General features: G+C 43.4%; 1 protein-coding gene across 1 annotated transcript; it reads right to left on the reverse strand.

Annotated features, from left to right (window-relative positions):
- Positions 1-282: 282 nt before the first annotated feature.
- Positions 283-23,719, reverse strand: LOC144821654 (uncharacterized). Its single transcript, XM_078678886.1, has 3 exons — positions 22,865-23,719; positions 22,297-22,590; positions 283-563 (listed from the first exon to the last, which is right to left on the reverse strand). The coding sequence occupies exons 1-3, from the start codon at positions 23,283-23,285 to the stop codon at positions 283-285; spliced, it is 996 nt and encodes a 331-aa protein (XP_078535012.1). The 5' UTR covers positions 23,286-23,719.
- Positions 23,720-27,361: the final 3,642 nt, after the last annotated feature.

Here is a 27,361-nt window from a genome sequence, read left to right on the forward strand (position 1 = left end):
TGCATGCTGTAAAGGATACTCCTGGTGGCCTAAATACTCCACCTACTAGATTACAGTTAAGTAGGATTCACAGAGCAGCACACCTTTTTGTGATATGAAGATTCTCAGATTCTCGCTCTGAGCTCCTCTCATGTCCAATGAACAAAGCCAAGCAACTGGCGGTTTCTTTGGTCACAGTTTAAATAGATTGCGTCTAAAGATAGCCAAAGGTTCAAGTGATTCCCAAAATCTTGCTCAAAATCCCGCAAAATTTCAGTCTCACATTACATTATTGGAGGGCACTCAGTGACAACAGGATGTTCTTCTTGAGGGCGTAGGCGATGACAGATACATTAGAGGTGAGGGAGCAGCAAGTGGATTCTTAGCATGAGGACCATCAGAGGCATCGTTAGGAGGGAGGATGAGGGTATTTTCAGTATGGGGAACATTAAAGGCCAATAAGTAGGGTCCAGAGGTGCTTTGGCCAAAATCTGGTGATATTTCTCTTGCCACACGGCACAAGCCTTGATAGTAGGCATTTGAAGGCTTGTCTACCAAAATGTTCATATCATACATGATTGTTACTAAATGAGAGAACATAAGTGCATTATGGGCAAAGTCTAACAGATTGAATTGAAAGGTGGGGAGGCATTTCTTGGTGTGTAGTAGACACCTGCTCAGAGCGGGGCTGTGGAAGGAGAGGTAATGGTATTAGTAAATAAATAGAGGAAATTCAAGCTGTAACAAAGCCACACCATCCCCACGTCCCTGGCGTCTGTTTGTCTGCAGGATATTATGATTTGGTGGAAGGAGCCACAGAGCCAAGTCTCTTTTATGTTTAGGAAGGGAAAACCATGGCGTGAGATGAAGTCATGTGAGTTAATGTGCTTTTTGGCTGCAAATCTTGCCTTTATGCTTTTGCAGAGGGGAGTGGTGAGACCTAATCCTCAATGGAGATATTGGAGAGAGAAGGAGGACTGTGATGTGTACATTGGTGGCTAGTGGGTAACTGGAGGAATCAGTTGTTAGAAAAAAGAGGAGTGGAGAGAGTTATGCCAGGGGAGGATGGCTGACAGTAGAGTTCATTTCAACTCTATGAGGCCACAGATTGCATTGGATAGCCTGGGTCTTCATTGTTCCATTATGGTAGATGTTGGTGGTTGTAGGAGAAGTGTTGGACAGGGAGAAGATCCTCTCAGAATCACTGATCTTACATGGATAAGAAGTGCTGGAGTAAAATAATTTCCAATACTGAGGAGTCTGATATAAAGAACTGAAGGTCTGTATTAATCATGGCCCTCGCAACCAGAATTCAGTGATGGCCCAGGTGCACCAGCTCACTCGCCTTCCTCTTCCCCTAGGTGGACATGTATCGTTCAACTTTCAGGGATGGGGTCATTGTAAAGTTTGAAAAGATATGTAGCATTCAGTTAGATCAGGGAATCTGGAAGTCTTTGATCAGCAGTAATAGAAAGAAGTCTTATTTGCCAGTTGAGAAGTCTCACTGATATGAAGCAAAAACTTCTGTGAGACTTCCCAATCTTGGTGGCCATCTTGTAAACACTGCATGTTAAGAACCACACCCAATCCTCCTTAGCCTTAGACTTGCTAGGCATTTGAAGACTGATTGATAGAAGAGCCGCCTATGCAGCTTCCATAATGGTTATCATCCATCTGCCTAGTGAAATACTCATCCGACCTTCCCTTGGAGAGCCCCCCAGTCAGCTTTCAGAGCCCGCCAACAAATTCATGTCCTGTTATAATTCTGATAAATTAAATGTGATTATTTTATTGAAGGTTTTCCACTTTTGAGTACAGCAGACCAGTGAAACCTAAGTCCAAAGAGAGGTTTGCAGATATGTCACGTGGTCAGAATAGGCTTGATAAGAAACACCACCATTACATGCCCAGGTTTCTTAAGTTGCCTTCTCTTTCACACACAATGACTTTTGACATACATTTGCGTGCATGACAATGGAGGATAACATTCTTTGAATCGGAATTCTTTACATTTGCATTTCTTGGGTAAATTATCATGACACCTTGAGCATTCTGTACAAGGGATAAAGTTAATTGCTCAAATGTTTGTGAGTATGTTATTGAATAAACAATAGTGACCTGACAGGGGTTACGATGTGAGCTCACAGATGATGTTATTATAAATACACAACCGCTTCCTTGTTTGGGCAGAGGAGCACTCAGCTGACGCTGCGGGGTCACTACATGCCAGAATTCCAGCTCAGCTGATTCCTGCATACCAACACGAGTTATGTCCAGATCTACACCAAGACGGGCAGCCTGACAACACTTAGCCACAGGTAATGGGGAGGTAATCCACCCTGGCAGGGATTTGGCAGCTCTCCCACCCTAGGCAAATCTAGGGGGCATAATTACAATGAAATGGCGCAGGGTGCACCACAAGCAATTTTATTGTGCCAAGCCTCGTCATTTCAAAAACGTACACCCACAGTAACACTGATGACATGCCTCTTTGACTCAGAGTACAGAGTGAAAAAGGGCCATATTTACAAAGCCGTGTAAAGCCATGCAAAGTCTGGAGAAGTTGTAGAATGGTTTAACCCGTTCTGTGTGATCTGGAATGTATGGTTTGAAGTTCCTTCAATTTGTTTGGTGGTTGTAAAAGTGCACATTTCTCTAAGAAGTGTGTTGTGAGGCTTTTGCTTTCACTTGACAACTCGTATCCCAGAAACAGTACATTGGAGTGGGCAATTTGAGCTTTTTTTAAATTAAATTTGTAGCCCATTTGATCAGATCTCAGAGCCATGCAATCTACTCTTGTTAAGACTGCAGATAGTTCATCATCCTTCATATAAATATCATCGACATAGGACAATGCCTGATTGTCAAATTCTTGTAGAAGTTTTGTAACCCGGACTGAAAACAAGTGGGTGTGTTATTGCCAACATACACAGCGGTACTGAGATGACTGAGGAGTATGCGTCTCACATGAGGAATCAAAGCTACTATCTACAATTGCTTATTGAAGCCCCACATACAGAATTGGGACTACAAGAGAATACACATCAGAATTAACTGGGGTCCCGCTTTTTGCCTTTTTGAACTCCTGGAGGCCATATACTCTTCAGGGCACTGCAAGCCCCAGCACCATCAGTGGCACGAGGCCCCCAACGCCGACAAGCGACCAGGTCATCGCGCTAAGAGGCGCTGATAATTGGGCCGCGGGCCCACAGTGCGGGACACGCGCAGGCTTGCCCCGGCCGTGCCCGGGTCACGCCCGGGCCAAGGGCGGGCCCATCTGCACCCATCAGAGGCAGACAGGGGCAGGGCCGTCCCCCTTGGCTGTGCCACAGCACAAAAGCAAAACAGTGCAAATGGGTAAGAACGTCTCAATTATATTTTCCTTGTGGAACCGGTAAACTGGATTAGTCGTTACCTTTCAACTGCACTTGGGATAACTAGCAGCAAGCTATAGACTTGGAATTTATTGACTCTAGCTCGATCTTATTGGGATTTACAGCCTGTACATGAAATTCATGTTTTATCTTGTATTGGTTTAAAAGGACGTTGTAACTCATACTGATTAGTTCATTCTTCCTTAATGGTAATAATGCTTACCTAGGAGCTATACATATGTAGCAAAAAGCGCCTTGAAAGATAATTGATTTTCTCTCATAGGGCGGGCGCTAACAACTGAGATCTGGACTTTGCTATTTCGCCCAATGTTTTTCTCTTTTTCCCTTCTGTGAACTGGTTATATAGCTGTGTACTCCAATATATATTTAATCTGTAACTGTTGCAGAGGCAGCAAAAGGCTGATACCTTTTTCAAACCCTAGGAAACATTCTAACAGAACGTTTGAGCGGCTTGTGTTAGTATAGTATAATAGGGAAAAGAAAGACAATCAAGACAGCCGCTGGTAGGAAAAACATAGCTAAGACTAGCAAACCAGCCATATCTGCAGCAGATAATTGCACACTGGAAGCGATTGATGTTTTAATTGAAGAGGTGGAATCCATGTTAGCAAATGAGAATGACGCTGCACCTAAGGGCACTAAAAAAATGTCCACATACTTCAGTAAACATGGCAAAACAACCACTAAAAAGCAAAGTGTAATGCCAATTATACCCCCAGTAACTATACATCATACCCCCGTGACCCCTATTGTTAGACAAGTTGATCCCTCTGAGATAGCCTCTCCAAGGCAAAATAGTATAGAGAACAATGGTAGTCCACTTAACACTTCACACAGAACATTAATACAGCCAGAGCCTAACGTAGTTTGTACAAATAGGTTTACTCCCTTATTGGCCCTATCTGACAAAGTAGTGGAAGATCAACACCAGTATTGCCCCAAACCGATAGAGCTGACAACTGTATCTTCTAATGTAAAACTAGCTACCTCAACCACACATATGATTATTGAGGATCTAAGGGCAGAAAAAGAGTCCTTGAGAACGATGATTGAGGGACTCACCCCACCAGTTAAATCACTATTCCAACATAGTTTGTCTCCCACACCTCCGGCAACACGAGAGTCATGTGCTATAGCAGGGTGAATGCGAGTGGTATCATAAGGCATGAGTAACAACCTTCAGCCACATAATTTAAACACCATCCAGGGGACAATTTGCCGCCACCGGCATCCTTAAATAATCTCAGCAACTGCTGCCCTTCCTAATCAAAAACCCTCTGACCTAAATGGTAATTCTGCTAATCATCGTTTTACATGAACAGGTGCATCTGACACGTTTAATCATCAGAGGACATGCAATCTGTTTCAAAATCTGCTACCCCCTCATAATAGTAGGAGAACTATCCAGTATACATTCCCTGCACTCGATTGTCGTCTTCAAATAAAATCATTATGGCAAATGTTCCAAAAGTAGGCGCAAGGCAAGGACTAGAGGGGGAAGATTCCATGATCAAAAAAGTGATCCATTGGATTCGCTACGTCAGGGTTGTCACTCGATAATCCGAGAGGATATTATCAGGGTGCGCAGGTGTACATTACCAAGGAAAAAAGTAGACGGTATGGAGTTGGCATTAACAGGGCCAGAATTGGTAGACAACTTGCTCACTCTAGAATTCCGCACCTGCTCTCCAGACTCCTCATCGATCCAATTTAGCCGCTCTATCCCCCACTGGTCTGCCCAGTCACTACTAGTACAAGATAGAAGATCTAGCAGTTCTAGCCTAGATAAAAATTATTGACCCTTGGAGGAAACTCACCAATGCATTAGATCTCAGCCCCCTCTAATAACTCAGAGTGATACTAGAAGTAATAAAGAACTCCAACAAACAGTGCCCAAATTATATGCTAGTGGCTTTCAAACCGCTATAGAGACAAGGAGTGCTGTTAGTGATCTAAACGACTTATACAAGCCGGAGGGGACTCCAAGATGTGAAGGTGTGTATTCGACCATAGATTCAAATACCCAAACAATTAAAACTAACGCGATAGGGCAAGAAAGTATAACTATAGTATGTTGGAACATAGCGGGCCTAAAACAAAAGCTCGAAGATCCTGATTAGCATAGCTACATAGACAGATTTATATCTGTCTCTTCCAAGAGACATGCCTATTGACACCTCCATATAAATTGGGTTCTAAAATATTTTATAAGAATGCAATTCCCCGCAGAGAGGGCGACCATCGGGAGCCTAGTAATATGGATTAAAATTACATTGGGGACACAATCAACAAACCTTAGTATGGATTCCCCAGACCTGTTGTCAATATATTTAAAAGATAATAATGAAAAACTGTATTTTTTTAACATCTATAATAGACCAACAAGGCAAGCATTACATTTTGAGATTATCAATACACTAGTCAATTCCATGGATCTTGTAGACCCTAGCAACACTGTAATTGTATGTGGGGATTTTAACTGTGCCTACGAGCCACTAATTGGATTAGAAAGTGCCACAGAAGAAGAAGATACAGCCTTAGGCCTGCCTCAACTAGTGGCTGGGCCTTCTGAACCTTGCACTAACACAGCACTGCAGATAGCACAGCTAACAATAGAATACCTTCTAAGGGCATGTAACTGAAGGGTACTCAATAATGGGGACAAAGCTGCCTAGCTCAATACTTTCAACCGCGGCAGCACTCAGTCGAGAATCAACTATATAATGCATAGCATCCATAGCTGGAGCAGAATAGTGAGCTTTAAAATAGAAATGAGGGAAGACAGTGATCACCGACCATTATGCTTGGAAGTAATAGGCCATCTAGCAAGGGATGACCAATCAAATACCGGTACACATGACGTGCATCGCTTATTAGGGAACAACCGAAGATCTATTGGGTGGCTGAAGATCACCGGTAGCATAGAAATTATGTCTAACATCTATAATATGTTTGCAGAAATAGTGGGAACATGCTTAGAGTCAAGCGATCTGCCCATAACATCTATGCATGTTGCCCTGGTCTCAAAACTAGAGCCCCTTCTCACCAAAAACAATGGGAAGAATTTGAAACCCAATTCTAGGACAGGACTAAAGGTAAACCCATGGTACACAACTGAATGTAGAAGATCTAAGTCAGATTTACTTGAATCAATAAAGCAGGGAAGTGTATATTCAGTAAGGAGTGCCAGGGATGCAAACCTGGAAGCACTGGCCACTGCCAAGCGGAACTGGGAGGAGCTGACTGGATCTTCTGGAGGCAGCAAAAACAAATAACCAGGCAGAGTTTTGGAAAATTATAGCATTGGGGAAGGACCAAGTACGAAGAACAGAGCACTATCTGAACTTGGTGACTTGGACCAACCACTTTACTGATTTGTACTCAAGTTCATGGCCCATTGCAGCCCTGAGCAGAGATAAACGGCCTATTTACACAGAGGGAGACAGTGGGGCGATCATCTTCTCAATGCAAGAAACAAAGTACGCTATAGACTCCATTAAACCGGGAAAAGCTCCGGGACTAGATAGACTTCCTGGTGACACATTTAAACATGACAAAAAGGTATGGGTCCCATATGTTAATGCTCTTAGCAACGCAATATTAGCCGGTGCCCCAATGTCGGGAACGTGGAAAGGGACTGAAATTGTCCCTATCCACAACAAGGGCAGTAAACATAAACCTGAGAACTACAGGCCAATTAGCCTGATAGACATACTCCAAAAAATGTATACCAGGCAGTTACTGAACTGGCTTACTGACTGGATAGAGACTGATAGCATACTGTTCCCATATCAGGCAGGATTTAGATATTGTACTACCACAACAGATCAAGTTTTCAGACTTCTGTGTATTATCTGGAAATATGTTAAAATCAGGAAGAGGCACATTTGTCTGGCATTCGTTGATCTGATGGCAGCTTTTGACCTTGTACCCAGAAGCTTATTTTGGGAGCACTTGGAAAACAGGGTGCCCCCCCTAATATGGTCATGCAGCTAAAAAGGTTACATAATGAGAACTTCACTAGAGTTCGCTGGGGTATGAAAGGGGAACTCACAAAGCCAATCCCAATAGAGAGAGGAGTGAGACAGGGTTGCGTACTAGCTCCCACCCTGTTCTCACTCTATATTAACGATGTGATGTATTACCTACATCCACCAAAGCTAAGTGGGAATTTGGTGCCGGCAATACTCTTCGCAGACAACACTATTCTGATATCACAGACCATAAAGGGGTTACAAAATATGTTGAACGGTTTTAATAGATATTGCATAGAAAAGGGTCTAGAAATAAATGCAAATAAAACTAAGTACATGACCATAAACCCCCGAAAGGGCCTTAAAAAGAGCCTTTTGCTGAGTAATCAGCAAATAGAATACGCCACCAATTTTACTTACTGGGGCATATTATTAGACCCCAAATTTGCCTGGAATCAGCAAATTAGCCACTCAGCTTTAAGGTTAGCCCAAGGGTCGGGCCAATCCTCAAGAAGTACAGCTCAACCACAAGTAAATCTGTGACACCAGCACTCAAGACATACAAATGTAAGATCTAGGCAGCGGCTTTGTATGGATCAGAGCTATTGGGTATAAGTGATATCAAACAGCTGACAATCAGGGAAAACAAGTTTGCGAGGAGAATATTGGGACTACCCCAATTAGCACCACTCGTCCCACTGTTCCACAACCTTAATCTGAAGCGCATAGGACACCTCACAACCCTACACACACTGCTCCACTGGATACGGCTATGGACAACCCTGGAATTACTAGTATATAGAGAAGGTGCCCGCAAATTACTGGATATTGATACATGTCTTACCCTTCCATGGTTAAGATTGTTCGGAAATGCAGATAGTTAGGTCTTGAATCATATTGTACTAACCCGCACAGTTTAACGTCAAGCTATAAAGGCAACCTGAAGGGTATTTACTGGCAATATACATTGAATGCACTTCTTCGCGATTCAAGATTAGGAAGGTTAACAACTGAATTTCTTTCTATTAAGCCAATCCCGAATCACGAGGATTTCCTTGATCAGGTACAGCCGTTTCTAGCAAGAATTTTGTACCTAAAGCTAAGATAAAACATACTACAGATCAAGAGCCATACTGCAATTTAGGGGGGGCAAGGAACATCGCTCCTGTACTCTATGCGCTAGACGCACTTTAGGGCCTATAAATAACACCGAAAATATTGCACATATTCTATTTTTCTGCCCGGCGTATGATAGGGCAAGGAGTAAATTAATCCGACCACTATGTAATTCGCTGAGAGTTAGAAAACACCAAGAGGCGCTGAGGGTATTGACAACAAGTACCCTATCACACGTTATATTTGAGTTATCAAGATATTTATTTATAGTGGGTTTAATAAGGAAGAGAATGGGGTTAAAACTGTGATGTACTAAATAATAAGATATATGTGATCACAGAATTTACCTTGGACTGTATACATGATTAGACATCAATTCCTTGTATACTTCAAAAAAGTTTCTATTGAATGAAATAGTTTTATTGTGATCGTTTGATCCTTTTACTGAAATCATGTAGCATTTGGCTGGATTAGCTTATTTTATGAATGATGTATTATAATGAAATCTTTTATGGCCTTTGCCCAAATAAATAATTTATACGATACGACTGGCACGCCACGTCTACACCTCTCATGAATAATGACTGACTCTAAATGTTAAGCCCTGATGAAGTCTGCTGTAAAGTAACAGGAACAGCCAGATACGAAACAAGCGTTGGCAAAGGGCTTTTATGACCACAAGAAATTAAATCACGATCTCAACTCTGATTTCTATATCCCTAGAGAAGTTTGTTGTTAAACATCTATATGTTTTAACCAGATCTGTGTACAATCTACTCAATTCTGGCACTCCAAGATTATCTACATCTGCTTTGTTTAGCTGCATGCAATAGGAACACTGCCCTACACCAAGGCATAGCTCACACACATTTGCACAAATGTTTGCACTTTTTTTTATTCACTATACCACAGACCCTGGGTCTTATTTTTATAGGCTCAAACTAACACCAGCAAAGACAACTATGCTTACTGACACAAGGCTGATATATTCAGAATATTTTCTTTTCCAGCTGTCTACACAAGGGTTTGACTTTTGGAGGGGCACAGTTGATTTGAAATCAATTTGGGGAATAGTTGATTAGCAAGTTCATAGAAATAAGGCATTATTCAGAACATATCAGATCACACAACAACTGATTTTCCTGAAAAACACAGCGCTGCAAACATCATGTCTTGGCCTAGCTAAGATAAAAGATTTAAATACACCAAACATTCGCACATTAGCATGTTTTGCAAACTGGCAATGGTTCACAAATAACACGGAGGAAACATTAGATACTATGTTTCGCAATGGTTCATACAATTCTTCAGGATTTAATCGGGGGGATGATTACGGTGGCTATTAAACACTAACAGAATTCATGCACGTTTCCTGGGTGACACAAATGGTTTTGGATCAGCAGGCCCGACCTACGTTATGCACAGACACAACACTTGGGTTGTAATAACTTACAGTGTTGAGAAGTTGTACCTTGATTGGCTAAAAACCTCAACATTGTCCCAAGTGAAACAACACTTGTCCCTTCTTTCTGATGACATGGGACTACATGTATTTTTATTAGGTCCTTGAAAACCATGTCGAAAGTGCTTCATGTACAATATACAACGAAGTGGGAAAGGGTTCGCAGCAGGAGGCTGCTGATAGACTGCGCAAAATTAACAGGGCACATTTAGAAAGGGCTCTTGCAGTAGTAGATAATGGTATGACTACATTGTCACTAAGATATACTCTCTGGGTAACAATGTGCCTTCTGCAATAGATATCATACAGAATGACATGTCCTCTTTAAAACATGGGCAGTCACAGCTTAAATCAATTTTAGTATTAAGCTGTACTCTGCAGACACTCTGTTCCGGTCGCATAGGACAAGCTTGTTCTTACCTTACTAATCTGACAAAATAGCAGACAATAATGGCAAGAAAGGACTCAAAATACAGTATGCTACACATAGAGAAGTAAGAGAAATGATCATTTACTGTTGCAGAAATACCTTCTGCGGATTGGATAATCCACAGGTTTATTTCTCTGCCAATATCGATATTCCACTTTCAATACTGTTTACAATACCCTCAAGTAGGCAGATATGAAGTGCTAGGGGAAGGATATGTGCACGAGTCATGGAATTTACCTTTTAGATATTGCTGTAGGAATGGTGAGACTGAGGTATTTCTTAGCATCTCTGACTACAAGAATACTTTAGAACATTCCTTGATGTGCAGGGTGGTATCGCTTCATGGCGCATGCAATGCATCTACGGCAAGTTTGTCCTACTATCTGAAGGGTTCCCTAGCTGCTATGATACGTCCGGCTTTCAGAGTGCTCTCAAATGGGTGTTATTTGATTTTGAACGATCAAGGCTGCTGCGGATGGAATCAGGAATCACCTATCTGGTGACGGTTATTGCAATTGTGACTTTTTTGTACGCAAGTACTGATTCCACCTGCCCATACAGTTAGGGAGGTGACGCTTTGGCCTTTGATAAAGTTTTCAAACATGCACTTTGATGCTTTGAGCAGACTGAAAGCCTTACTGTTCCAGAAGGATGTCGCCTTAACATCTGCAAAGGAGATGCTTGATCTTCAAGTTGCCATGTCTTCTTCTGGGCCACACTCTCTACTCTGCACTAATTTCCTGCTGCATGTTGGGGAACTTGTGCACCGCATTTTTCACATGTTAAGTACCACGGGAGTGGCGCACTTTTTTCAGAAAATAGACCCTGGCTTGGTTATCACTTTCCAAACAGTCTTCTTAGTTATTCCATCGTTCATACACTCTGTGCTGGGAAGCAATTTTAAAGGTCTTCCACTGATTCTGTTCCTGATTGTCGAAACTGTGCTTTTATTTTTTCTTCTCCACAATGGATGTCCCATTAGGAGGCCAAATGGAACTAGCTCTTCCACATGTGCTCCTTCGTCATGAACACATGATAAAGTGTTTTGGCACACCCTTAGTTCAGGAGCTAAACGAACGCTGGTTCTTGTCCTTTCGGCCTGTGTGGCTACACTGTGTGCAGTCCGTATTTAGCTGTCTTCTGTGCACTTTTGAGTGTGCACTGGGTATATGCCTAGGAACGCAACTGGTTCGGTCTTTGGAGATTAACATACTGGTGAGTCAATTAAAGGCTCACTTATAATGTTGTCCCTGGGGCTTTCCATTGCTTCTAAATGCATTCTACAAGCTCTTCTGGGATGCTTCTGCTTCAGTGCATCAAACAGTGCAGAATCTGTAAGCACAGTAGCATCCCTCCCAACCCGGGAGCATGTAAACGATCACCCCACACACTGAGCTCTGTAGTACATGTCTTTATTCATCAGAGAGTAACAGTAAACAGAACGTACTACGTCATGAATTTTCTTAACCAACCCCATCACTTACGTCACTGTTCTACGGAGTACGTCGGGATCCAGAAGGGCCCTGTTGTCTCTAACACACACAACACTACAACCTCCCCCATGTTAAATAAAATGTACATAAAATACATATATACATAATAACTCCTCAATGAGTCGTTGAGGTGCTTTAATCAATCTTCCAGATATCCTTGAGTGACATTGAGGAGACATAGCAGTGGCATCCACGGCAGGCATTGGTGACACAGACACAGGCGAAGTCTTTGGGCTCTCTTGACTCTCAGATGGAAGGGTGCCACTCTGAACGTTTGGAGTTAATGAACCTCGAGGCAGGTGTTTAAAATAAGTAGAATCTCTTGTGATGGACTTTCCAGGATGATGAGCAGTCACCATGTGAATGAATGAATGAATGAAAGCCTTATTCGATTACTATAAACAAGCATCATAAAAGCACATTACAATAATATGTTAATATACACACTTTGTACAAAAGAAATCACATTATACAATAAAAATTATTGCTTTCCATTTTTTTTTTAAATCTTTCCTTGTCATGTTATTATAGGTTTCCTACATTCAACCACGTTTTTCAGAAAGTTTACCAAGCACCATATGACAGTCACCATGTGTCCTTTACTAGTCACAACATTCAGTGGGTCAGCATCAGATGGAGCATCAGACTTGTATTTCCATTTCTGCCTGACAATAACTTATCTCCTCTTTTGAACACAAAACTCTGAACACAGAAGTGTCTATCCACATAGGTCTTTATTTTGCATTTGTGAGACAAATCAGTAGTGTGAAGTTTATCAGTCAATAGATCTTACAATTGTCCATTGTGGAAATTTGGTAACCATGGCTCTCCCAAACATTAAAGTGACAGGGCTTTCACCTGAAGTAGACTGGGGAGTTGACCTGTAAGCACAAAGAGTAGAATGCATAACTGATTTGAGTTCAAGCCTTTCCAGTGCAGGGTCTTCTTGAGGGTGCTTATAAATCATTCACTGATACTTTCCACCTGGGGCCAGAGATGCGTGCGTTTCCGCTGGTTGACATTTAGGTGAGTGAGAAAATCTTTAAATTCTCAACTATTGAAAGGCAGGCCATTGTCAGATTTCAAAATTGAAGGAACACCCATGTTGAAATACTTTTTAATCTCTCAATGACTTAGTCATGCATAGTTGATGACAGATTTTCAAAAAGGAACAAACGGGAGTATTCATCAACAATTACTAGTGAATGATGTCCATTGTCAAGGGGTACAAATAAATCAATTGCAATCTTCTCCCATGTATGCTTTGGAAGATCAAACATTGTTAATGGATGCAGAGTTGTTTTGGATAACAAGCAGTTGCACAAATGGCATGCCTTCAATTCCTTTTCAACTCTTTCATCAAGACTAGGGAACCACACTCTGTCCCATAGGGCTCGTTTAGTAGCAACTCCCTAATGTCCCTCGTGTGCCAGTTCAATGACTTGTCTCAGACTCTCAGATATGGCAATTCTTTACTGAAAGTTCTTTCTGCATGATTTTCAATTTCTGGTATTCAAGGGCATCTTGAAAAGTTTGAGTATGTTTTCTCTAAAATGTATGTGTAATAATGTCTTTGAGTATTAGCAAATCTCTCACAGAGCTTGTGGCAGCAATGATTTGTTCCACTGATATGGCAGCAGGGGAACTGGATTTCAGGATGAAGTTAACATAAGCATCAGCAGGGTTTTGATCATTTCTTGGACGATGTACAATCGTATAATCATACTCCTGCAGTTGCAAGCCCCTCTTTTCAATATGGGGGGTCATCTTAGCTCTAGGTTTGCCGAAAATGGTGAGTAAAGCTTGGTGGTTGATGACAACCGTGAAGTTCTTTCCATAAAGGAATACATGGAAATGCTTGCAAACCCACACCACAGCAAGGCTTTCTTTTTCAGGTTGTGCATAGGCATGATCCATCTGTGACAAACTCCTGCTAGCTTAATCCACACTGTGTATTGGTGCATTTGGATGTCCAGTGTGCTGGGCAAGGATGGCACCTAATCCCACTGGGCTAGCATCAACAACAATCTCCATCTGCAATTTCATATCAAAGTATGCCATTTCGGTGGCATTCTCAATCGCATTCCTGATTTTATTGAAGCTTTATTCACATTCAGGTGACCATCAAATTGTATCATTTTGTTTCATAAAGTTTCTCAACGGGGCACTCACAGTGGCAAAATCATGTATCAAGTGTTTTGATATATGCGATCAAGTGTCCATGTGGACTTGTTTATGTTGGGAGAACGGCAAGGAAAGTGAAAGTTCGAATGACCGAGCACAAAAGTATGATACGTACAATGAACATGAAATCTTGTTTGGCTGCACATTGGAAGGATTATGGTCACACAATACCTCAGTTAAGATTCACTGTATTAGAGAGAATGGTGGGCCTACCACATGTTGATGTAATGAGACTTTTGGCACAAAGAGAAACTTATTGGATAAAGTCCCTTAGGACACTGATTCCCTATGGACTTAATGATAAGCTAGAAATTATTTGCTTTTTGTAGGTGGAATATAATGTACTCAGTCACATATGGCATTGTATTATATACTGTACGGGTTCATAATTTTTTGTACATCATTTTTTGTATATATTGTCACAATTTTATGTATGTGGTGTCAGATCTCATGCTCATAAAACATCCGCATTGAATACACATTATATATTTTTTTGGATCACACACGAATGTAGCACATTTATTATATATAGTGATAACAGGTTTACTACATATCGTTTTATAGGTAGGAGTTTTGAGCAACTTAAATATAATTAGAGTCACTAAAACATTAATGATTACTATAGAGGTTTCGATATGGTTTTCAATCTAGGTCTAGCATATAATCGGCTTGATAAAACAGGCGCCATTTTGGGTAGGGTTAGAGGATTTGAGTCCGTTTTTATGTCAATACTACACGTGACGTCAGACGCCAAATACAGGTACATCGAGCGAGTTCGAAGTTACGAGGAGAGCGTTCCAAAGAGGAGTTTCTCGACTAGATTATGATACAATAGGTAAGAATCAGATGCGCTTTTGAGGTGGAAGACTTTTTATAAGTACTTCTAATAAGTGGAACTAAGATTGCGAACTGCAAGTTTACGTGGCGCCATTGTGTATTTCAGATAAGGGAGAGAGACAGTGGAAGTTGAGCCGTGGATATTAAGATCGGATATTACACCATATACAAGTGAGTGGTTATAAGTGATCACCTGGACTAGTCAAGTTACAAGAGAAAGTGGAACCTTGAGAGTTACAAACGATATCGTTTTTTTGCAGAAGTTTTAAGAAGGTTGTCAAGAGTGCTTGTATATAACGCTTACCCGTTTGAATTGAAGCCAGTGAAGGTAGGAGTGTGAATAAGGTAGAGGCATGATTGGTGACACTTTGGTATTTACACGGCTTTTGGTGAATTTATTTTGACACGGCCAGTGTATGTTTCAGTTCAGATTTGGGTACTTTCTGTCATACACTTTTGGGAACACATAGTCACACTGGAATTTTTGTGAGCATGATAATCAAAGACACGCAACATGTGTGAACCTAGCTGGTAATTCTCTGGTTTCTTTTAGATTATTTGTAGGTTTCAGTGATGCAGAAATGATTAGATTTATTATAATGTGTTTAGAACTTAAATGTATCGTATACTTAATGACAGATATTCCTGTTATTTGTAGAGCATTTCCCTGATGAAGGTGCATGCCGAAATGCATTGGGATATGTCTTCATGGGTTGACTTTTGGAGTTGTGTATGAAGTTTTCTCACGAACGAAAGTGTTGAAAAAAGAAGAACAAAAGCCTTTCTGAAGAAGGAAAACCAAGAATCGATTTTTGTTTAGTCTTGTTGTCATCATTTCATAACGATCATGTAATGTGATGATCAATATGCATTAGTTTATTTTGGAGGATTTTTTTCGTAATATTTTCTTTGAAAGAAGAGTTGAAATGTATGAACATATTTGAGAACATTAATGTAATAAGTTAGCACCACGCAATAGTGGGCTAGTGGATAGTACATCCCATAACACAGGTTTCTGTGGGTGACACATGTATACTAATTCGACTGGGGCTACTCAAGATATGAATTTGCACCAGATATAATTGTAAATAATATTGTTTAAAAAGTGATTCAAGGGAGGTGTGCAAGTTATTATTTTGTATTGAAAATCATGTATATGCCATGAACAGTAACTGGCCATACCAAGGAATGATCACAGCATGGTTACATCTTGTTGGGGAAAAGTGGATGACACAGCTTGTACTTTATTTGGATCTGGAGTCATTCAGCCATCAGAAAAGATATGACCGAATAACTTGAGTTTTCTTTGATGAAACTCACAATTTTCTGCATTTTAAGTGAGACCTGCAACAGCAAGTATACCACATACTAGTGCAAGAGCTCTACCGTGTTTCTTTCATGTGGTCCCAAAAGCCACTATGTTATCAGTGTTATTGAAATCATTGGTGACTGGCTGTCTTATATGAAGAATTACATTCTGAAACAGTTCTGCAGCTGATGATACTCCGAAACATATGGCCTGATTTAAATCTTGGCAGATGGATTACTCCGTCAAAAAGATGACAAAGGAACCCGTCCAGCAAAATCTAAATCAGGCCCTTAGTCTTTTATATCTAAACAACCCAACATGGGTCGAGAAGGTAGTAATGTACCTATAATTATCTTTTAGTTCAAGTTAGTGATCATCTGTGCTCAAATCAAGGCTGGAAAAGACTTTGGCTCCATTCAGCAGTGTAATCATATCAGTAATGTGCAGACCTGGATGCCGTTCTTTTTGATCGCCTTGTTAGATTTGGCCCATATCAACGCAGATGTGCACGACTCCTCCACTATACTTCTTTGGCACTACCATTGTTGGTGATACCCATAGCATCAGACCAGTGGATCACTCCATGATATCATGCTTTAATAGTGTCTCAAGTTCTTCCTCCACAGCCTTTTAGTAAATGAAACTCTATTTGACAATGTCGTTGAGCAACAGGACCGATGTCCTCATTTATGTGAAGTTGCACTTTCATTATCTTAAGTCTTCCTATTCTATGAAACAAGGATGGAAACGGATTCACTATCTCATGACAGGCATTGATGTTGTAGTTTACAGAGAAAAGCCTTATGTCAGCAGCAGTGCTGAAACTGAGTAAACATGCACTCGAAGAAGTGCTGTGCAGGGCATGAATTGGTGCCTGTACTTTTGTCTTTTTATGCTTCACAGTTGCTATAAATGAACCTTGACTTTGTAGTGGAGTCGAAGCAGCCCATGTATACACTTTATTTTTTTACGGGGTAAAACATGCACAGAAGACAGTTCAGTGTATTTTTCCGCTGGCATAATGTTTATCAGTGTGCCACTGTTTATGATAAAAGGTTTGTAGCACCCGTTCACCTTCACTGTGATTTTGGGACAGTGTCCAAATTGATTTTGCATTTTCCTTTGTAGATTTGTCTTTGACCAGATTTCTTTGTTGATAATCCTAAATGCGCATGTTGTCCAATGTTAGACATTGACATCATACTCCCATCTTCCTCACTGTCGGTTGACAATGATGGTGAAAAAGTTTTCGATGAGGAATTTGATTACAATCAACATCATTCAGTTTCTCCTTTCCTCCATTGATGTTGGCTCTTGGCCTTGTGAGCGAGGGTGGAACGTCTCTGACATCCATTCTCTTTTCTGAATGTGATGGACATGATCTTTCCTTCACTTTGCAAACCATTTCAAAATAGGTTCTCTTGCCCGCAGTCTTTGCATATCTGTCCAATGGCGGGACATTTACCTTCATGTGGAAAGGAAAATCCACATCGAAAACACAATTTCTTTTTCTTTGGAGACATAACTTTGTGGCCTTCTACCTTGTGCTTCGGCTTACTTTTCACACTCATAGCTCATTCATATTGGACCGTGCCGGCCTCCTTGTTAGCGGCTTGTCTGTCTGCTCTTTCTTACACTCTAGTAGCCAGTACTCAATCCAAGCTGAGAGTCTCTTTCAGCATTCGTCGTCTGAAGGAATCGGAGAGACACCCATCTATTAGGCTGAGATGCATGGCCTCATCATTGTTGAACTTGTTGAACTTGCAATGCTTGATGAACGAATCAAGTCTTTCTACGATACAAACTCATCCATTGTTTCACCAGCTTTCTGCCTTTCTTGGTTGAAAATGTATCTTTCATAGTCAACATATTGCCTTGGATTGAACTTCGTGTTTAGCGCCTCTTTGATTTGACGGTATGTCACTTCATTACAATGTGGTACTTTATTTATCACTTCTTTTAATCCTTCACACGCCAAATTCTTTAGATATTTAATGATTTTTTTGACATTTGCTTCCTCCAGTGCATCAATGAAATCATCAAAGAATTCGATCCAGGCAGTCGATGGTCGCAAATATTCAGCTTTTGGAGGTATCGAAGTGAGTCAGTGGTTTTAAGAAGGTAGCAGCGCCATATTTGGTGCTCTTTTCAACAGCCATTGAAAGAAAGCTTCTCTATTAGGACCGCCGCCCATGGCCTTTCAGTTGGTCCAACCGGATTCACTAGCCTCTTAAGCACAACCCTGTGCTTCTGCTTGGTTTGCGGCATCTGGTTCTGAAGTCGGATGTACTCTTTACCCTAGTTCTAGTAAGCTTAATCATATTTTCTATATATCTGGTTATCAAACCTCTAATGTTTCTATGTGTTTCTCTGCTTTTACTCGCAGGGTTCTCTTGAACCTGGCTGTCACCTGTTGTTGCACTTTACGTACCTGGTTGTCACTGCCTTTAGCATTTCGTTGGGTCAGAATAGTTTTGGCTATCAGTACTTCCTTGCACTCAGCGATGACTGGCTTTGATGCTTCTCTGTACCCGGTTGTGGCTGCCTTTAGCGTTCATACTATATGAATGATAGCTCTGTTTTAGGCTGTGGCTCAGCATCTCTTGTCTCAACTTAACCATCACATTTCGAGACGAAAACTAAGAAAACATTGTGTAAGGCCTTCACTTTCTTCACAGACCTTGCATTGGCGTAAGTGGAGCTTTGTCTCCACTTATGCCAACCATTGATCTTTGACTGAGGCACATATGGTATGCGCGAGCAAACTCTCCTGGAGAGCACTCTTAGTTCTTGGGGTTTTGGGATTTACGTAATCCCCTATCTCATTGCCAGTTGTTACATCCTTCCCAACCCAGGAGCATGTAAATGATCATGCCACACAGGGAGCTCGGTATTACATGTCTTTATTCTTCAGACTGTAACCATTAACTTAATGTACTACGTCATGAATTTTCTTAACTACACCCAATCACTTACATCACTATTCTACGGAGTCCATCGGGAACCAGAGGGATCCCGCTATCTCTAGCACATACAACACTACAAGCTCCAAAATTGATGTTCAGAGATTCCAAGATCATGAGAGCCGCACTATGCAAAGTGTTCTTAACTACTTTACTAAGGCCCAGATGTAGGTAATTTCATTTTACCACTTCTTAAATACTGAATTTTACCGATTCGGTATTTAAGAAGTGGTAAAATAGAGGGGGGGGGGGGATGTAGGTATTACAGAATCGGTAAATACCGAATCGTTAAGATTCGGTATTTACCGATTCTGTAAATTCCGATTCGGTAATGCCCATTGATTCCTATGGGCATTGAAGCCCATAGGAATCAATGGGCATGACCGAATCTGTATTTACCGATTCGGTAAATACCGATTCCAGCAAGGGTGCAGGGGGTGTCACTTTGACACCCTCTAGCACCCCAAATACAGGCATGTGTGCCATGTGGCACACAGACATGCCCTAAGGGCATGTCTGTCTGTCACATGGCATAGGTGTGCATGCACACATGTGCATGCACACCTGGATTCGGTATTTTACCACCCAATTGGATTGGGTGCTAAAATACCGAATCTGAAAGACCTTTGGGACTCAGAAGAGTCCCACCTACATCTAGAAGTTACTAAGGGCCCGATGTAGGTCGGTCGGTAACGGCCGAAAATCGGTATTTTCGGCCGTTACCGATCGGAATACAGACAACGGGATGTAGGAGGCCGAAATCCTGCGAAATCGGCGATTTTACCGATTCGGAAAATCACCTAGTCGGTCGGATTCCGAATCGGAAAAATGTAGGAATCGGAAAAAATCTCCGATTAGGTAATCTACCGAATCGGAGATTTATTCCGATTACTACTTTTTCCCGATTCGGAATCCGACCGACTCGGTGACTTTCCGAATCGGTAAAATCGCCGAATTGGTATATATTCCGAATCGGTGAAAATCCGATTCCATGCGAAAACCCTAAGATTGAGATGTAGGTAAGCACAGAAATACCGATTTTGCTCTAAAATCGGTATTTCTGACTCGGAAATTACCATGGATTTGAATCAGGTGGTAACCAGGTGCAACCTATAAAAAAAGACCCAAAATGCAGTTCTACTTGCAACATGGCAGCTTTCTATGTCATAGCTAGACGGCTACGGCTACAGCAGGAAGGTGAGAGGGAATGGCTGAGACAGGAGCAGGTGTACAGGCAGAGGGTGACCCTGTGCATGCTGACAGATCCAGAGATCCTACAGAGGTACAGGCTGGAGGCAGACACCATCAGAGACCTCATCAGGGACCTCCAACCCCTGTTGCAGCACCCCACCCCAAGGGCACATGCAATCCCTGTGCAGGTGCAGGTGCTATGCTGCCTACATCTTCTGGCGTCTGGCAGCTATCAAAGTGTAGTTGCTGTGGCAGGAGGGGTGACCCAGAGCAGCCTGTCAAGGTTCTTCCACAAGTTCCTTGATGCCATGATCCAGAGGATGGCCCACTACATCTCCTTCCCTTCCACCCATGCAGAACTGGCACAGACAAAAGCTGAATTCTATCAGATGGCAAGATTCCCCCACATCATTGGCTGCATAGATGGCACACACATACCGATTTGCCCCCCTGCTGACACCGAATACGTATACCGCAATCGGAAGTCACGGCACACCATAAATGTGCAAGTGATATGCAATGCCAAGTGTGTGATCACTGACCTGGTTGCAAAGTTTCCGGGGAGTACCCATGACTCCTATATCTTCCAGAGTAGCGGGATTTATGCACGGCTGATGGCAGGGGAATTTGGCGAAGGATACCTCCTAGGTAAGACACAGTGTCAGACCCCCATTACCAAAATTGCAGTGTGTAATACATGTATGCATGTGAGTAATGTTACCCCTTCTCCTTCCAGGCGACAGTGCATATGCCCTACGCTCGTTCATTCTCACACCTTACCTCAACCCCTCAACACCCAGCCAAAGGAGGTACAACCGTGCACACAAAAGCACGAGGAACGTAGTGGAAAGGACCTTTGGCATCTGGAAGAGCAGGTTCAGATGTCTGCACAAGAGCGGAGGTGCAAGACAATACACCCCCATCACCTGCTGCAAGATTATTGCTGTGTGTGCAATGTTGCACAACCTTGCAGTCAGGAAAGGCACTGAGGTAGAGTTATCCGACTACGAGGACCCTGATGATGACAATGCTGTCCCACTACCACTACCTGCTGGAGTCTCTGCACCATCTGACGGCAGATACAGGCGTCAGGAGATCACAGACAACTATTTCTGAGTGAGTACAGATGCACAAACAGGTCAATGTATGTGTTCAGAAATTAAATTTAATAATGTTGCATCAACGTTACTGCACTGATGTGCAACAAAAGAAAAGTTAAACAACAAGGGGTAGGAATGTCCAATGTCCGGGTTGCCTCACCCGCAGTGGCAGTCCTATTTTTTGCTGCGCTTAGCAGGCCCACTGGGATGAACCTCACCCCCTTCAGAATGCCCTGCAGCCTCAGCTGAGCGTCTGGTGCTCCGGCGCGGCTCTGACGCAGTGCTGGCCGGGCTGCTGCGGCTGCTGCTGTCCCCAGCCTCGCCCAGGACGGGATTCACTGCGGTGTTGGAGATGAGTAGTGTCTCCATGGCTGTTGTTATACGGCCCATGCCCCTAGTGACCTCGGACATGGACTGTGTGAGGCTGGCCTCCATGTTTGCCCCACGTTGGCATGACTGGGCAGTCGCAGCCGCAAGGCGGGTGAGTGACCTGTTCGTGACTCTTGCATCCCTGCGACGACTCAGCTCATGGTCATCCAACCTGGTGCAGAGCTGGGTGATGGCAGTGGTCATTCGGCCAATTGATGTTGCTATGTCCTTGTTGCTGTCAACGAAGGTCTTGAAGCCCTGTGTCATCTCACCCATCTGCAGGTTGTGCAGGCGCAACTGGCGATGGCAGGCCAGGATGGATTTCGCCTGCATCCTCTGAATTGTGACCATGCTGGTCTCCAGCCCTGCGAAGACGCTGCCTCCCGGTGCTGGTATTGGGCTGCTGGTAGCACGTGGCCTACGTGGAATCCTGCTGCCCTGCTGTGTGTGCTCTGGTGTCGCTGGTGTCACGGGGTCTTGTGCAGGAGCCTGACCCGCTGCCCCCTCCATGATGACTAATGGAGCTACTATTCTCCTCCGGGCCGGGGAAGTGGCAGGTGCAGGGTGGCTCTGTGGTGGTGTGTTGTCCGGGGAGAATACCAATGAGGGCGACTGAGACTGAGACAGTCGGGGGGAGTGTGGAGTTGTGAGGGAATGTCCTGTGTCCTCCTCATTTGCCAGGGCACAGCTGTTGTCCTCCTCCTCCTGTGCTGCTGCACTGGTGCTTGCCACTGCCGCACTGGCTGTTGGTGCTGGAGCTGATGCTGCTCCCCCGCCTGATGGTGCCCCTAGGTACAAAGAAGCATTTGTCAAGTGGGTGCTAATGTGTTCCAGTCACAACTATTAAAGCATTGCACATCTCATTACAAACACGTTGATGCTGTATTACAGTTATTTATCTCATGCTTCTGCTGTGGCATTATTGGTAACTTTTGCTGAGTACATTTAGCACGATGCATTGCTCATGTCTGTTGCTAGCTGTACTGGCCTGGGGTTTGGCTGTGCATTGGGTCTGTAGGGGAGGTGTCTGGTATGGTGTGTCAAGTTGCGCATGCTTCTTACCTGTAGCTGTAGCTCGGGATGAGCTATCCAGGTCCCCAATGCCCACGACACTGGCCCTCTCGATGGTCGTCGCCACTAGTTCCTCCAGCTGAGTGAGGGGTGGCGCACGGTTTGTTCCTCCTCCAGTGAGTCCAGCCTGCTTGTGCAGGTCGGCCAGTTTGCGCTTGGTCACGCCACGGATGTCATAAAACCTCTTCTTGAGGTCGTCTAGGCTCCTGTGGGTGACACCAACTGCATTGACTTTCTCCCCGATGTCGAGCCACAGCCTCCTCTTGGTGCTCTCCGGGACAGTCAGGGACTGCCTGCCATATAGCTGGGTGTGCACCCTCACCACCTCCTCCACCAAAGTTTGTAGCTCCATGGTGCTGAATTTAGGATTGCGCTTCCGCCCTGCCTTCTGGCTCTCTGTGCTGGTGTCCATGTCTCTCAGGGATCCTGCTCACAATGCTGCTCTCTCTGTGTCTGCTCAACTCATGCAGCTTTCCAGAATGTTCTGATGAGTTGCACCTGCCTGGGTTGCCACACCCTGTGGGGGAGGGTGCTTACAGCTCATTGGCTGATGTCTTCAGTGTCACTCAACCAGCTCGGCAAAACGGCATTCTCCGAATCGGTATTTTCCGAATCGGTATTTTCCGAATGTGTTCGGTAAATACCGATTCGGAATGTATAATGCCTTCCTATTGGCCTTTCGGCCCATGGGGCGTATTTATTATTCCGAATCGGCGTTTACCGATTCGGTTGGTTCCGCATTTTTTTTTTTCCGATTCGGACTTGTCCGACCCGGCCTATACCGATTCGGTAGTTGGCGAATCGGTACGTATCGACTCTCGATACCGAATGCTACCGATTCGGTATTTTTCCGATGATTATTTCCTACATATCATTTTCCGATTTTGAAATACCGATTCGGTACGGATCGGTATTTTAAAATCGGTAAATGCGTTTTACCTACATCGGGCCCTAAATCTGTAAAATACCGATTCGGTATTTCACCGAATCGGTAAATTTACCGATTCTGTAAAATTGGCCCCCTACATCCCAATAACCCATTTACCGGTCGGTAAAGGCCGAAATCGGCCGTTACCGGCCGGTAAATGGCCACCTACATCTGGCCCTAAATCTGCAATTGGCTAAAAGTGTTAAATATGATACAGCTATTGTAGAGGAGGGGACAGCAGCGGAAGCTGCAAAATATGTATTATAAGGAATACAATACCCTCAATTCCCCATGAATACTACATGAACATGATAACTATGTTCTAAATTACCTCTTTGACAATATAAAGGTAATAGGCTGGGCAGATGGGTTACTGTCCATAAGCGATATCATTGTACCTGCTGTAATCACCCCTTGCCCTTCATATACTGTTCAGGTACATGGTCGATATGACAGATATAGGGAAATTTTATAAAGCTTTCGTTTATGTAGTTTAAATTATGGTTTGACACATTCATCACACTAATATGTGAGAAAACCATAGCCAAAGCCATTAGGTAATTGTGTACAACACACAGTTTTCATTTCAGTTCATTGGTATTTATAGATGCAACCCAAGAAGATATGGGAGCATTGGTGAAACTTTGTGGAGAGTCGTGATTCAGCATTCTTAAAGCACTGCAGGCATACATACCATTTCAATGGTCATGCCTGGAATCCATATTTACACACACAACTCAAATATGTTCAGTCTCCTGTAACCACCTCCTATACTCTATGTACCTGGCAAATGCATAATTTTGCAATGTTACTCACCAAAGCACAGATAGTTCTTTTATCAATTTCTAATGTAGCCAAAATTTCAGGGTCCATATATATTTGTGTGACCGTATTATTTTTCCTGCTCCAATGCAAAATATTAAGCTGTGTCCAGCAATTGACAGCTGAAAGACAGGCTCTAAGGGAAGCAGAGCAGATGGTTTTCACAATTTATTGCTAAAAACAATGTAAGCTTTATCAGTTTGAATGAAAAATACCAGCTCACAACTAAGCGGTTTAGCCGATGAGCTTTCATGATCATCAAATAATGTATGGTTTGGTTCTGAGCCTTGCTATACATTACAGGTTTCCAACTGTTCACCTGGTGTAAATGGTGGATTGATGCCCTGTTAGATCTGAAATAAGAGTAGAGGAGGTTTAATTCTGGCCCTTACTTATGCATGATGACCCAATCAACAGTGGCAATGACTTAGAGATCCAGAAATGTAACTCCATTAACACTTTTAGTAGTGTCAGTGGGGCTACATTTCTGGGGTATTCAGGGCATACCCTAGGGTGATTTACGTGCATTAAAAAATAAAGTTTGAGCTTGGCAAACAGTTTATTTTGGCGGGTCGAAATGTCAGTTTAAAACTGCACACAGGCTGCAATGGCAGGACTCAGACATGTTTAAATGGCTACTTAAGTGGGTGTCTCAATAAGTGGTGCAGGCCCACTAGTAGCATTTAATATACAGGGCGCCCTGGGCACATGTAATACCACTTTGTATGTAAGCCAATTCTACCATATTTAAAAGAGAGAGAGAGAGAGAGAGAGAGAGAGCACAGCACTTTAGCCCTGGATGGTAGTGGTAAAGTACGTAGAATCCTAAAGCCAGCAAAAATGAAGTCAGCATACCAGGAGGTTGGTAGGTAGAAAGTTGGAGGAAAGCCATGAAAAGGATTCCAGGTCCAACATGTGTCCTCCCCAGCTGAAAGCAGGAAGAACTACCCACCCTCATGGGAGTTCTCATCACTAAAGTGGAAAAACCTGGAGAGACCATTGGCTTTAGTATGATCAGTTCCAGGGTGGTGCTCCACAGTAAAGTCCTTTCCCTGTAGAAAGATGGACCACCTCAGCTGTGTGGGATTCTCACCACTTGTTAGAAATTGGGTTTCTGGGTGGCAGAGGTATTCACGCAGTCCAAGCAGAAACCACAATCCTAGTCAGGGAAAGTCAGATATTCACCATAAATCAACCTGTGCTTACCCTCTGGTACCTTGGCACAGAGCAGGCAGGCTTAATTTAAAAGGCAATGTGTAAAGTATTTGTGGAACACTTCAAACAGTAACACAGTGAAATAACAACAAAAAGACCAGTTTAGAAAAAAAAAATCTAAATAAAATAAGACCAAAATGACAAAAATACAATAAGTTGGAGTAAAACGCCTATGGGGGTTATCTGGTCTCGCTGGACCCGACAAAGTCAAGAGTTCAGGCCAAACACAATAGAGCACAAGCTGGATACAGGAGCCATGCAAGGCCCCAAGAAAAAGGTACCCTGATCCTGGTCACAGCAGTAAAATGTGGGGTGTAGCTGAGTAATGCGTCAGTGTTGATCCTGCAGTCAAGGTGGTGATCTACACAACGATGGCGATACGCCAGTTCTGAAGACGAAGTGCCGGTTCCGAGTTGTGTTAGTTCCGAAGCTAATGCAACAGATTTCTCCATCCAGTCGAGGTGAAGCGTCTCTCACTACTGTGGCGGTGATGTTGCGGTTCCATGCATCGGTTCCGATGGTGATGCGCTGGTTCCAAGTACGATGTACAGGTTATATTCCCGCAGCAGCATTGATGCCTTCTGCTCATGCAGCAGAGGATGTGTTGGTTCCACTGGAGCAAGCACCTAGATCCACTTCCAATGGACCAGACACAGGAGCATGACTTTGATACCATTGAGTCTTAAAACAGGAGGCAAGCGGGCATGCCCTTGGAGAAGACTCTGGGTTCAAACAAGTTAGTTCAATTTGTGTCCCCTCCTCGCCATCAATGTACACCTCAGGCTCCCTGGACACTCCTGAGCACACAATCATTTTATTTTAATTAAGCTTACTTGAAGCTTACTTGCCTTATTTTCCTTAAGCTTACTTGAAGCTTAATCCTCTTGTTGTTTTTCCTGCTACCGCTGCTGCCCCTGCGGCCTGCCTCCCGCTCACACCCCGCTCCCGTGTCCCGCCCCCCTCCTCTACTTAATGGTGACCGCTGAGGGGGAGCGCGAGTAAGTCCCTGACTTCCTGTCTGGGCTCACTCTCTCCCCCACAGCCCTCCTCCTGGTGAGGGTACGTCCCTGCAGCCTACAGCAGTCCGCCCTCCAGCCCCATTTCGACCTCTGTTCCCCGCCCACCTTTTGTCCCCTCCTCGCCCTTAGTGTACTCCTCATGCTCCCTGGATGCTTCTGAGCACATTTGAGCATTTTATTTTAATTAAGCTTACTTGAAGCATAATCCTCTTGCCGGTTTTCCCGCTGTCACTGCTGCCCCTGCGGCCCGCTCCCGCTCACAACCCACATCCCGCCCCCCACCCTACTTAATGGTGACCGATGTGCGATCGCGCTACTGGCGCGCCGATGGCGCGCCGCTGCCGTGCCTAAGGCAAGCCCGTCTGCGCCCGTCCACGACCCAAAGGAGGCCAGCTCCAAGAACCCTGAATCGCTGGCCATCCATCGCTACTGCACTGCCACCCTCCAAGCACTCAACCCCTGAAGACTCCGAGACTGCCAATAGGCCTCACCAGTTCTCCTGCC

Source organism: Lissotriton helveticus, chromosome 2_2 (assembly GCF_964261635.1).
Source record: "Lissotriton helveticus chromosome 2_2, aLisHel1.1, whole genome shotgun sequence".
NCBI lineage: Eukaryota > Metazoa > Chordata > Amphibia > Caudata > Salamandridae > Lissotriton > Lissotriton helveticus.

What these genes read in the sequence shown, in the direction of transcription:
- LOC144821654 (XM_078678886.1), bottom strand. Translation starts at nt 23,285, where the DNA reads ATGGACACCAGCACAGAGAGCCAGAAGGCAGGGCGGAAGCGCAATCCT. An exon ending in ATCCCGAGCTACAGCTACAG is followed by an intron (nt 22,591 to 22,864) that starts GTAAGAAGCATG and finishes CTTTGTACCTAG; the next exon opens with GGGCACCATCAGGCGGGGGA. An exon ending in CATCATGGAGGGGGCAGCGG is followed by an intron (nt 564 to 22,296) that starts GTCAGGCTCCTG and finishes TCTCTCATTTAG; the next exon opens with TAACAATCATGTATGATATG.